Source organism: Varroa jacobsoni, unplaced genomic scaffold (assembly GCF_002532875.2).
Source record: "Varroa jacobsoni isolate VJ856 unplaced genomic scaffold, vjacob_1.0 scaffold_793, whole genome shotgun sequence".
Taxonomy (NCBI): domain Eukaryota; kingdom Metazoa; phylum Arthropoda; class Arachnida; order Mesostigmata; family Varroidae; genus Varroa; species Varroa jacobsoni.
The window spans coordinates 502,345-516,004 of NW_019213695.1; the positions used below are offsets into that span (position 1 = coordinate 502,345).

Sequence of the window (13,660 nt, forward strand, 5' to 3'; positions counted from 1 at the left end):
ATTACTCTATAATATGTTTGGCAGAAACACTTCGTATTTGTTTGTAAAATATACACGACCACAACATACATATGTGGGCGAACGATGGTAAATTCATTCTGTGTTTCCGTGCTGCCACTTGTCATATGGAGTGTGAAAAAATTAATATAGAGCGTAGGCGCAGAGTATGGGCGGCCAATCCCTAAACGATAATTCGTGGTGCGGCTGGTGTTTTTGGTCAAATTGTCGCGCGGGCGCCGTCGGAGCCGTGGTCTGTGGCTGTCCGCGAATGGCAGCGGAAGAAAAAACCTTAGGGAGCGGTATGAGCGATAGCAGCAGTAGCTGTAGGGCAGAGTCGCTGATGCATTTGTGCTATGCTGGATGCGGTGTCGCTGATGTGAGCAAGAAACAGCCTCCCGTGACGATCGAGTGTTTGTGAATTTCGTGGTCTGACCCTTTTCGATCTAAGTGGACAACGTACAGGTCAGTATACGTGTTGCAGTACAGAGTAATAGTGGTACTGCGGCGGACGTGTGCTTGTGATGTGTACGAATGCTCCTTCTTGTACAGATGACTTGATATTAGCACGAATATCTGATGCATAAAGATACATAGACGAGCAGAGACGTAGCGCTGGGTGTGTTGGTAAAACACACTTAGGATTTCGTGTCATAGAACTTGGGTTCAATTCGGCTGTTCAGTAAATAGTCTACAGCAAAATAGAAAGACGCTAATTGCAAGAGTATACTTGTTGACAATAAGAACACAAGTAAGCGATGTAACCGCATTGAATACAACAAGCAAATCATAGGCAAACACCTCTCGCTAAATCTGCAGTCGCCATACCAATAGATTTACTGCCATTTTATGACTTCGTACTTCGTTTTTTCACCTACCCATGGCACAGCATGAATGAAATAAATATTTAACCATGTGAATCCAAGAAATTACCGTTCATTCGGTTGAGTAAACAACAATTAATAAAATATTTAGTTGAAGTAGCCACATGAATACTCTTGTGATGGAGTACGTCAACAAACAAGACATGTGTGGTATGAATATCAGGTAGACAATAAGTGCGTAGTTATTATTATTAATGGTATTATTTTTCAAATTTTGTTTGTAATATTATTATTATCACTATAAATCGCTAGTTATTTTAATATTCTATTAAAACCAACTCACATGTAGGCCTTATTAGTTGCAGTTTTCAAAACTACACATCTTTCCGTTAATAAAGTATGCACCAGAAATAGAAGTATGATTGTGATTTGTATGAACGTAATCTCTCGTGTGGGTTTTGTTTGATATTCTGTTGGTGTTCATATATAATATATGGCGATTTTATATTATAACCGGTTAGTTGCTGCCATTGTTATCCCCATTACAAAGGATGTGGAGTCAGCCTCCGCGGTGGCCGCTTCAGGCCGCCCATTACCAGAATGTTCCCCACAATCAAGGTGAGTTCGAACAATAGTACCGTCGTTGTTCGTTTCCGAAAGCATTAAAACGGTTAAAGTAGAAGCAGTAGTGCTAGAATAAATGTAGAGTCTAAATTATAATTAGGGCTTCTTTACAGTTAATTTTGTTCGTACTTTCCTGTTCTGTAGAAGTTTTGCTAGTGTATCTGGGAACTTCTCGTCCTCTAACGATGTATCCGATCTATTACACTAATGAGAAGTTTTATCGTTGTTAATATTAAAATGGTTTATTCCATTAACGCTCAAGCTTTCGAGACACTGGAGGCATTATCAGGATGAATTCAGTATGATAGCACGCTCGATAGGACTTTCTTCAATGTCTGTATTACTTTCGTTTATTAACGTTTTCTTGAAGGCTGTACGATTATTTCATGCCGATATGTCCAAGTGCAAGTTTTAGCCTTTCAACAAAAAAAGGCCGAAATAGTTTAGTCTTACATTCCGATCAGACTTCCTCTGTAAGACATAAAGGATTTTTTTTTTTGTTTTTAAAGGTTGAGCAACTCCTTTGCGTGATAAGATCATCTTCATATGATTTTAAATATAATTCGAGGCTCCTGTTCTGATTCAATCTATCCTGTGAAGCTGCATCGTTTCATGCTATTAACTCTACTTCTAGCATTAAAAATATATATATTTTTTTGCTCAGCGTATAACCTTACTATCAACGATTTCCTGCACATTGCATTTAGGCATGTCTATTAATTTTCGTTTACTTACGAGGCTTTTACGTACTGCAATTGTGTTTCAGTCGACTGGGCGAGCCTAGCAAAACAATGGATCTCCATGCAGCAGCAGCAGGCTCCACCGCCGCCTCCGCCCCCACCGGACCCACAGCCACCGCCACCGGCGTTAGGGCTTCCTTGTTTCAATGTCGACGTCGAACGGAGAGGAACCCCCATGCAACCTGAGCCACCTGGCGAGGAACGACCAATGGTGAGCAACTTCCCGGTGCTGTCCAACGGCGCACTCTATTCTCTCAGTTGCGGTTAAATTTTGCGAAAAAAAATGTCGCTAATATCAATTTTAGTATCTTATGTTATATAGTCGCCAGTCGGTTCGATTGATTATCGTACCCAAACCCGTGGATGCTTTTGTCTAGTGATCCCGTTTGCACTGGAGGTGTTAAAGGCTTTCTTATCATCAAATCAAGCTGTACAGGGCTTCGAACCTAAAAGCATTGTTTCATTTTTTTATTCTTTTTTAACCTTTCGAGCTAATCCGCCGATAGTTTTTATTTACACATAAGCTAACTTCGAGTGTTCGCATTGTTCGATCTCAGGACGTTTGGGGCCAGGGCTCACCGGGAAGCAACGAAGCTAATAGTGGTGCCGCTGCTGCCATATTTCCACATAGTCAATCTATAGGCGGAACTATTCCTTTTCCTCCTTCTACCAATGGTCTACCGCCTGTGGGCCCTCTAAGTGCTTGCCCACCGATGGGATCGATGGGTCATGGTATGGGGCCTGCCGGCAGCGCGATGGTTAGCGGGGATGACCGCTCTTGGGGACAACCGCCGTCTTTCGTTCAAGCACCACCTCCATCGGGTCGTCAAGTCGTTGATTACGGTCATGGCCCGCCTGCACAGCAGGCAAACCGTTCTCAAAGAGTCGTGATGGACTACGCTCACGGAGGTGGAAACACACCCGCAGAACGCCGTATCGTCGATTACGCCCATGGCTATGGACAGGGTGGGGGCGGCCCACCTAATCCGCCCTACGGATACGCCCATCCTCCCCACACTCATCACATGCAGCATCAACAGGGGCCACATCATATGTCTCCAGGACCACTTCTGCCGCCTGGCGTAGCACCAATGGTTCCACCGGGAATGGATACAACTGTCTCAATTGGTAAGTGCATTCACTGCTGATTTCAAAAGGGTTTTTAGCGGAGTATTATAATATCATCTACCAAAAACCTCAGATTTAATAAAAATGTGCTTGTAGGTAAACAGTACATTTGGGGTCGTTATTTGTTATACATTTTTTTTTATTTGGCAGACGCGGCAAAGCGAAAGAACCTACCGGCATGGATTCGTGAAGGTCTAGAAAAAATGGAACGCGACAAACAGAAGAAAAAAGAAGAGGAAGAACGCCGTAAGAAACAGCTAGAAAGGAAACGACCTCTTTGGGCTAAAGGAGATGAAAATGATGACGAGAACAATGACGCTGAGGGTGGCAGTAACGGTACCAAGGGATCTGCTGGTGGCGGTAACTCTACAAATCCGCAGGGTAGACAGCCAGAGTCCGATGAAGAGTTACCTGATGACGAGGAGGCGATCAAAGAGTCAGAGCTGATTGACGAGCCTCGTGACGTTAACGAGAGAGGTGACGAAGTTGGCCCATCGAGGAAAAAGGCCGCTACCCCGCCACCAATTTTCCTTACAGCTGAGGAAAAAGAGCAACAGTTTGCACTTAACGTTAAGCGTTTTATGACCGAGATCCTCATCACTGTGCTCACCGATGAACTTGATGATATTTCCGTTGAAGAGATACGTCGGGCGCGGAACCGGGTAACGGCCAAACCCAAGAAAGTTACGTCGGCCTTAGCCAACATTGTCGGCATAAGTAAGTCAGGGTTTTTGCTCGACTCTCTTGGCAACCGTGGTCAAAAAATTATTTATCTTCAACAAAGACATACTAAGTGGAATAAAGGAATGCAGGTTCACATACCTTTAACATCCCAAAGAACGCGAGCGCTGTCGTATTAAGATTATTAAACTATAAAATCACAAACTCTCATTATGTTGTTGATCTTCAGGTGGGTACTCTGATTCCGATGCATCGGATAATGAAGTTCGAAGTGAAGGTGGCGATGATTCAGATCTTGAGGAGCGTATCTTGACTCGTCGAAAAGCTTTTAGAAGATGGGAGGAAACTGCCATGCGAGAGTTGGAGGAGCGAGAGGTAGACCAGCTGAGAAGGATGCGTCGAGAAGAATCGCCAGATCCTAGCCCTGCTGATAGAGATGTTCCAGCAAGTCCGAGGTCTGGACGAACGCCCACGTCACGGAGCCCTTCGAGGTCGCGAAGATCTGCAAGTAAAAGTGTGGACGAGGCAGAATCAGAATCGCGAAGTGTGTACGAGGAACCTAGAAGCGAGCACAGTGAAGTGTCCCGCAAGATGGAGCATAAGAGCAAAGAAATCGATAACAATAATCGTGACGTCGATCAAGAGGAGGAAGAGCGGGGATCGCGTGAAAAGAGCAAGAAGGAAAAACAGAATGAGAGTTCATCTTCCAGAAAGAGAGGCGTTGAAGGTAGTTATGGCAGACACCGATGTTAATAATATTTCAAGGTAGTTTAGACTGATTTACTCCTGAAATAGTCGAAAGAGGTGTATTAAACCTTTTAGCATATGCTCCTAAGTAAAATCTAAGTGCCTTTTTGCTGCTCTGTACTTTACAGATGAGGTTCGCGAAACGGGTATCGAGCGAGCTCGTCTGTCTCGCGAAAAGGATAGAAAAGACAGTAAGGACAAGGAGCGTAAGGAAAGAAGGAAGTCTTCAGATGACTCCGTTTCGGATATCAGCAATCGGATCGACAAGCGAAAGAAGAGTTCCAAGAAAGATAAGAGAAGGTCCGATACATAAGGTTAAACCGTATTCAGCCTGAAATTTGGCGACCCTCCTGGATTGTTCGTACAGGACGTCGAGTGGTTGCGAAAGTTTTTATTTTGGGATTATGGTAGTTTTATAGGGCGAAAGGGGATAGCATTGTGTTTGTCCAAGTGTGTCTAGCCGATCTCCATTTTTCATCAGGTCTCGCAGCAAGGAACGTTCGAAAAAGAAGCGATCTTCGTCGTCCCGTTCTCGCAGCCAAAGCCACAGTCGGAGTCGTAGTCGCGAACGTCGCAGAGGAAGGTCGGGTAGTAGGGGCCGAAATCACCGACAAAGGTATTTAAAGCGCCTTTGGAGAAGCGTCTAACCAATCAATCAACCAACCCCCTGATGGCGGTGGCAACAGTTACTGCCTGCCGCAGCTTCTGAAGTCAGGCCTATCGAGTCCACTTTACACATTCAGATGGAGAGGCCGTTGGCTGGACGAGGTGGTGGCGGTTAGAGTGTTTTTTCAATGATGCTAGTTTTTGCGTTTTGCTTGTTACCGGTTGTGTTGGCTTGCGGATCGGTTGCATTCCGCGTTCCTTTTACAAAACTCGTTTCGACGTTACCGGGTTTCCTTCTGACATTGCTAATACCGTTTAACGTGGCCAAGGGTCAACGTCTTCATCTTGATCCAACTATCACAGTATTTAGGAGGAAACATTTATAAACATATCGTACGTATGGGCGATGATGTGTGTGCGGTCTACGTGTGTGCAAATGTAGGTCAAGGAGTTACGAGCGACATCGAGGCCGGGAACGAGATCGAGATCGCAATAGGGACCGTTTTCGCGAACGTGACGCACGAACTCGTTCGCGGTCTTGTGAGCGGCGAAGATCTCGGTCTCGATCGAGAGACCGGAGACGCGAAAGAAGCCGCGATAGGAGTCGCAGCCGAAGAGAGCGCAGCCGCAGCCGGAGCAGGGGTAGGGATAAGGGGGACCGGCGGAGACGAAGGTAGAGTGAGCAAGATCTGTAAAAGAGCGGTCTGCTCGTACGACCGAGTAAGGTGGAGAAGATATCAAGACGAGTGATTGATGTTGAAGGTAACAAAAACAAATGCTTAGTCGTTGTTCATCGATCCGGTGGATGGTGGATGAATGCATTTCGCCAACCAGCCAGCCATTCAGCTACAGCAGCTGTCGTCAAACATCGTGACGATGTGCAATCTCATCATCATGTGATCGCTATCTCACAAACATGCAGCTCATGACACATTCTCAGCTCGTAGAAAGGTAGGTTCCTTTATGATTTCACGTTCTTCTACTGGGTTGGCTGAAATCAACTGCATAGGTGGCATCAAAAAGATCAAAATGCCTTCTCCTTCTTCTGAACTTCACTTCTGAATCCGCCCCAACGAGCGGGTGAGCAAAAGACCCTTCGTGGGGAGTAGACGTCACATGACACGCAAGTAGGGGCGATGCCAGTGAGGTATGGGGCCTCCGCTGAGCCCACTGCTGTGCTTATACCTTCGACTGCTGCGTGGTTGTAAACGGGAAACTGTTTTCGGGGGAAGAACGGATTAATTTTGCTGAATTTTTAGTCCATAATAAAAAGTAATAAACTTGCTGAGAACAATTTACGCGAACAAATGGGGCAAAAGCGCTCATCTGGCCTACGGTTGATGAAGTCACGAACATCCAGTAAGCACAAACTTTCCTAGAGATTTTTTAAAACGTGGTGACCGACCAATACGTGACTCGTGGTCGTCACAGTGATATAATGGTGTTGTCGAAGTTGGTCGATGCTAGGGATTAGTTTGTGAATAGGTGGATTGTGTTTCAGCGAGGACGATGGTGAATGATACGAAGCGAATGCTGAGTGAGCAGCAGCAACAGCAATGCTGGGAGGCCAGCCAGGCTAAGTTGTCCGAATCTTAGCCAGAACAGGGGTTGGCAGAACGGAGATTTAGTTCGCCTGCTGCCTCATCCTTCACCCTCTCACCATTAAATGTACATAGTCATCAGCGACGAATGAACCCATCAATCTTCAAGCAAGCCGTTCATCGTAGTAACTCTCTGGCTGGCACGGAGGTGATAGCTGTATATTTTCTAGTTATGTCTTGTCTATTATTTCCTTACAGTATATAAATAATAAATTACACGAAATGCTTGTATTCCGTTAATAATAAAGGCTCAAAGCCCGAGGTTTCCGAAACTGCTCGGCTAATAAAATGAGTAATTACTTAGATACGTCGTTTTTTTTTATTCCTTCTAATACTGTAAACAGTGAAACACTTAGTAAGTCTTCGATGAAGGTTAAGGTTGTGTAGGATAGGGCGAGCCGCATTTTGGCCGCAAGGGCCTAGGCAGTTTTCGTGACACCTCGATAAATTCTCCGCCTAGTTTCTACTACCTAAATCGTGATATAAGGGACAGTAATAATACACAACATATTATCTTAATTTGTTATTTAGCACTCTCGCATTTTAATATCGTAACAGATATAGTAGTAAATATGTGATGTCGTGTTCACTGAGTCGCCCATTGGAACAAGAAAGGGTTAGTTGTCGCCGGTCAAACTCCGAACAAACTGTGCAATAAAATCAAAACGAATAGCACTCTCCGGGATGTTCTCCGTTTGATTTCCCAAACAGTCCTAAGTTGTTCCTCAGGCTTTAAGAAAAGGCGAAAAGTTAGTATAAAGGTTAAAGTGATTTAAGGGATATGCAGTAAAAAAATATGGTCGACGATATTTCGACCTCGTCGAAATATCGTCGACCATATTTTTTTTATTTTTCGACGATGTCCACTGTTCATTCGAGGTCACTGTCATTTCTTGAAAACGAGATTTTTCTATAGATTGCTTATCGGCGTACAGCCACCTTGACTGAAGGGGTGAATTTACTTTTAATTGGAATGAGGTACTCACTCACCTCAACTGAAGAGGAGAGCTCATTTTCGTCGGAATTGTTTATATTATTATGATTTCACTTAACTATTGTTTTCTAGATGATATATTTTGCGTGAGAAATGTGCTGAACTTGAGGTTAATTGAAACCCAATTAGTGAACTGTACTATGCGATCACCTAAATCGCACCAGATTTTTATTTTTCTTACTTTATGGTAAATAAGTATACGTGGAACTACTCGAAAAGAAGCTTCATGAGTTTAATTTCCTACATTAAACGGGACACATGCAACGCATTATTTCTTTGCATAGGTTTCCTTCTAGAAGGCTTTGCTAGTTTATGGTAAAATTAATCTCTCATAATTTCTTAGATCGAGGATCTCTTCTGCATCGTACCTAGAACTAGAAGATTGTCCATATTATCTCTTCCGATTGCTCATAGTGAGTCGTTTTTCCCGAAAGGTATTTAAGAGTATGTTAAAACAGCGGTAGTAAGGCATGTCATAAAGAAGACATTCGAGAATTAGCTACAAAAAATAAGGGCTTACTCTCGAAGAGTTCTTGTATTTGTGCTCCCTATCGAAAACTTTTATACCTTACTCCTTTCTGGCTACCTTGTTTTTCAATTTCTCGATCTCTGTTTCGAGTACACCAATTACCTTTCCTGCATTTGTTTAGTAATGGGTCTATAGAAACGATGCACCGGGCAAATTAATTTATGATTACGTACCTTTTTGTGTTCGCATGTATTTTTAGAAATGGCAGGCTGTGGATTAAGCAGTTTAGCACCTCAGCGCTGTGCTAAAAGCTAAGCTTTTATGTCGAAAATTGCATAGATCACTACTCCGTAGAGATCTAAGTAGAGATCTTATAAGTATCAGAATAACTTACAAGGTAACTACGAGGCACGACCTTCCTGAAGCTATGCCTCACTTTTCTGTTCTTTTAGGTCTTGCAGCTCTGATCATGACTAGTTATAATGGATACCTAGCATTCTTAATGTAAATATACGTTACTACAATTATGCTAATTACTATCATTATATACAAAAAACATCTCAATAAAGCCAGCATAATTAATACATCTTATTAGAGCCACGTGGATTGAATAGTTAGTTCAGGATAACTTAACTCAAACATCTCACGGTTCCTGCCAGGTTTCATTGTTATTCTTGATATACTTTAGTTTCCAAAATATGAGATTTATGTTAGGTAACGGATACTTATCATAAATTATCATACGCTGCGTTTAGAATTCATAATTAAGTAAACGACAATATTCTTTTGTTAAGATAAATTCAGTCAAACTGGCGAACTGCGCAGTATACAAAGAGGATATTTTCAAGTGGGCGTTAGCTTACGGAAGCGGCATGATTCTTTTTCACATTGACACACTGTATTTCGAAAATTGCAAATATGATAGCGTATGGTAATCAGATTTGTGCTGAGATCTCGTAGTACGTATAGCCGATGCGCTCTATCTCATCATCTCACACGATTGTTGTCGGTGCTGAAGAACTAGGTGGTGTTATCTAAGTGAGCTTGATAGGTTTGAACGTTTTCGTACAAGTGTCGAGATGAGAAAAGGAACAGATCCCACTTGGGAGCAGAACACATTTTAGTAGACGGCCTTGTTAAAACAAAGGCGCACAACGCGAAACTACTTAAATGTTTCATGTTTTTAAGTATGCAATCGCCAACGTAGATAGCTCAGAGAAAACCTCCAGCTGGTGTCGCGTAAGGTCGGTATTAAAAATCACTACAAAGCAGGAGGATTGTGTTATTATAAAATACAATAAAAGGTTCGTCTCGTATAATATCTTCCAGAACCAACTAAAAACCCGTGGATTTTATATCGGAGATACACTTCGTCGCCGACTTTACGAGGCTGGGATCAAGGACCGTAAACTTGCCAAGAAATGTTTAATATAAGAGAGGGTTTGTCAGCAGTCTGAAAATGCTTGCAGATGTATTATCGACATGTGGGGTAGTAGCCTGCCGGGTATTAGGTTTAAGATAGATAATACCGCTTTTATAAGCCAAAAGTTTTTCTTTTTAAGAAATCTTAGTATTGCGCAGTTGGCCTTCGGACTATTTCACTCAATTTATTCGGGCGTATTTGATCGACCACAGACTGTATTTTAATTAGATACATTAGTTCTGTCAATATGTCCGCAACAGGGATAAATCTACTTCAACAGCACCACGAACGCATTTGAAGTTGGTTCCTACATTTCATAAGTGTACACAAAAACCTTAATAATTAATCTTGAGCTTATTTTTTTTATAAAAACAAGTGGAGTTTTTTGTAAAGCGTCTAGCAGGCTTTCGTTGGCCTTGACAGTGCATTTCAAATAAAAGCTTTAAAGAAGGAATTAAATTTCTTTATTCAAACAGGTTGTGTAGCATGTATCGTTCACGGGGCTTCGCAGGTATTTATACTAATATGTTTACAGTTATTTGCAAAACAAATTGCTTTCTTTGCTTGTTGTCGGAAGCCAATAAAGTATTTGCGTCCAATCCTGATGCGACCTGATAATCGTCCTGCATTAATAAAGGTTCTCCGTTAAAAATAATATAGTGTAATAAAGAAACGCAGTGGCAGAGTGCCCAATGATTATTAGCAGAATTAAATCGGTTCGTCGCAAAATTACGTCTAGTCATATAAGAAACATTCCTATAAAAAACAAGTTTTTTACCTCTACGCTTTATCGTAGTAAAGGTCATGCCAGTTTACAAAATAAAAACCGTAGTTAACAAAAGATTCGTAAAAATGTACCCGTAGATACCAACCATAGAATAGAATCATTAACCATTTTATAAAGGTGTAGTCAAATCAGAAATGTCCGAGCCAGCCAACGAATGTTCTCTGTCTTCATCAAGTACCTTCGTACTTCTTCCTTGTAAGACTTTTAGACGACGAGACAACAAGAAGCTTTAGGAGCTACCTCCCATCCAGAAATATCATTACAATGTGATGACATAAAACGTCAAAGGTGGCACTACTCCTTAATAAGGGTGGAAGAAGTGCAGAACATCTACCTCTGAATGCCCAACCGGTGACTAAAACCAGTACAAATTTTCATGCAGAGCTCCCTGGTCATCAGCATCCTCGTCGTTTTCCTGCTCGGCAAACAGTTCGGCCGTTTCCTGTGCTGCAGTGAGTCTGTCTTGAGTCATCAGGACTCGGAATTCAATATTCTCTCGACTAAGAGCCCAAAAGGTTGCGGGCTTGAGGTGCTTGACTGTGTCAAATCTGCAAATAGCCGAAAATTCATATATGTCATATCGTTTACATGAAAATAGCTTGTGATGTCCTGATTGCTTAAGTGACGTGGATTATTTCGTGGCGTCGTCCACCTGTTTTTACGTTTAAAGAGTATATGGTCATACGACTGACCTGACGAGATAAAGCTAGCTGAACCTCTGTATCACAAACGCGTTGCGCCAATAGGTATAAAAATCAAATTAAATGCTACATCTTCATGATCGGTAGCATACCATGAAATCGTATAATGGGAAAAATGGTATTTATGAGAGGTATGTGTTTTATCCATATTGTGTTTTAAGGACAGGAGCTATATGGCTATCTATGACTGCTATCGATTAATATCAGAAGCTGAGCTACGCCAAACATTGTTTTAATAGAGCCTTAAGCAGTTGTTCGCAGAATTTATAGTGCAGGATATGAAACAATGCAGCATATGTGCATAAATACGCGTCTATAGTAGTACAAGTGTAGAATGTGTGGCTCTAAATTATGATCAGGATATCTGATGTATTTATATACATGATTAAACTTGCATGAAAAGGATAACTCACTTCCACCCCAGATGTCGATGACATTCCGAGCAATTACCAATGGTCCATGCATATCCAGGATACCATGAAAATGATTCATCTCTTGCCCCCTGATAAATTATCCGCCGTATTTGACCAACCGTCAACAAATTATGCACATAACCCACTCTGTTTACAAATGTGCCCTGCAAAGAAAAAAAAAAACAAAAATCACGTCACTGAAGCCATTTGTACGTAGTTCAGTAGTAATGTATTTACTTGGTAAATTTAAAAACTAGTGGTGGTGCGCATACATAATTCATTTCCTGCTATGAGTCAGCCACCTGAAGCAATGCCTAATGCATGTGTGCAACTTGAAACTTTTACTACATGTATAAAGCTTTTTGAATTCTTTGCATCCAATAATTATAGCATAAGCTCTTCCCTGACAAACACCTAAAATGTAAGTACAGAAGAAGAAGGGTCTCACTTTGACCAAAAAGGTTGAAATATCTGAATTCTTTGAATGATTATTGACATAAGCTATGAACTTAAACCAGCTTTACGAGTCACAATAAGTAATTACTGGCAAGTTCCGGCAAAAGATTTGACTTTAGATATACTCCGCTAACATATAGGAATAGCTCTCCACAAATTATGTTCATCAACTACATATTCATTGCTTATTCAATTATGCCAAGAGTAGGTCAGTTGTTTTACCTGTAAAAAAAAACTTACCTGTGCCCCGCTTCGTGACATTGAGATAATATATGCTTTGCTACTGATAACTTCATGGCAACCTTTACAGCAGATATCACAGTTTAAACTGAGGTATACAAGGGCCATCCGTAGTCGATCCTGAGTGCAGCTTGCCGCGAGTAGAAGTCGCCGCTCATGTGAATTAACAGGCGAGTTGGCAGCTGCCCAATAGGAAAACTTGACTGGATCCGTGCACGGTGGGATCTTCTTAAACAAAGAAGTTAGTCCAATAGAATCAGAAAATATGAGCACGCATATACTTGAAATACAGTACGAACGCATTCTTACCTTCTTCACGAAGGGCGCTATCGCTTCTGAGACTTTCTGAACTAGATATTTTTTGTCAAATTGGTTGTATAAGAATCTTGGCCATGGTGAGCAGGTTGTCATCAGACCGCGATCCCTTTGCCGTTCAAGCAGCAGCCGTTTCTCAGGGGATTGAAGTGTAACGTCTTTCAGTATTTGCACCTTTACAAAACGGAGCTGATGTCTTAAGAGTTCCTCCATGAGCTGGAATCTGTATTTAGACATAAAGAACACGATAAGGTTAATCATGCATTTATGTCTTTTCTGTTGATTATTTATACGGCAAATATGCAAAACTTCGCCTGCCCATATCGACAATTTAGGTAAGGAAAGGGTTGACTTGATCGTTCAATAAAAATAGGTACTTTCCATGATAACACAACACCAACGTGTCTTCCAACTAAACTTGAGGATACGCAAGGTAATTTGGGTTCGAAACCGGATGTAAATCCACATCGTTCCATGCAGACAGCCAACCGTCTGAAGCGGTGTTTAACCGCAGTAATGCACGTAGAATTTTATAATTTAGTGTATATAAGGTGCACAGGTACATATGATCGTAAAATATTAGTGGAGATTTTATTAAAAGATTGTAGAAAAAAATAATAGACGTCGATACCAAGTCACTTATGCCCTACCGATCCTGAAATGGATTGCTCCAGCTCTTTTTGTGCTCAGGAGAGTAATATTATCTCAGTGCGGGATTTATGCGTGTTCGATCGATTAAAATGGAAGAACAATTTTTTGTGTGTTTTCGTTGTTGAAGATAGTTTTCAAAAGAAACCTTTATCTACATTAGCGTTTTATACTGACACCTCTCTATAAAAATTAGCCTGATATCTTCGATGAGCAATCTTCAACGCACATATTAAAAACGTAAAGGTTACGTACTGCTTTATCCC

The 13,660-nt window shown here is 41.7% G+C and overlaps 2 protein-coding genes across 5 annotated transcripts in view; one reads left to right on the forward strand and one right to left on the reverse strand.

Moving 5' to 3' along the window:
• Window positions 1-295: 295 nt before the first annotated feature.
• On the forward strand, window positions 296-7,237 carry LOC111263828 (uncharacterized). Of its 4 annotated transcripts, none has more exons than XR_015312463.1 (10): window positions 296-462; window positions 1,343-1,439; window positions 2,212-2,396; window positions 2,743-3,313; window positions 3,464-4,030; window positions 4,224-4,721; window positions 4,870-5,041; window positions 5,223-5,357; window positions 5,790-6,298; window positions 6,849-7,237. XR_015312463.1 is itself a non-coding variant. In XM_086969803.1 (9 exons), exons 2-9 carry the CDS (start codon window positions 1,373-1,375, stop codon window positions 6,022-6,024), a joined length of 2,430 nt encoding a protein of 809 aa, XP_086825929.1. In that variant the 5' UTR covers window positions 296-462; window position 1,372; the 3' UTR covers window positions 6,025-7,237. The 4 variants fall into 4 exon arrangements, 1 of the variants encoding a protein (XP_086825929.1); XR_015312462.1 differs by having other exon boundaries at window positions 1,372-1,439; XM_086969803.1 differs by having other exon boundaries at window positions 1,372-1,439; window positions 5,790-7,237.
• A 1,738-nt stretch (window positions 7,238-8,975) lies between these two features.
• ohgt (E3 ubiquitin ligase component cereblon) overlaps window positions 8,976-13,660 on the reverse strand; it is a 9,092-nt gene continuing 4,407 nt past the window's right edge. The window contains exons 5-8 of the mRNA XM_086969804.1: window positions 12,741-13,097; window positions 12,432-12,659; window positions 11,736-11,899; window positions 8,976-11,169 (exon numbers count right to left, since the gene is read on the reverse strand). Of these exons, the coding sequence (XP_086825930.1) occupies window positions 10,977-11,169; window positions 11,736-11,899; window positions 12,432-12,659; window positions 12,741-13,097 (942 nt within the window). The 3' untranslated portion in view covers window positions 8,976-10,976. The remainder of the gene's footprint in view (window positions 11,170-11,735; window positions 11,900-12,431; window positions 12,660-12,740; window positions 13,098-13,660) is intronic.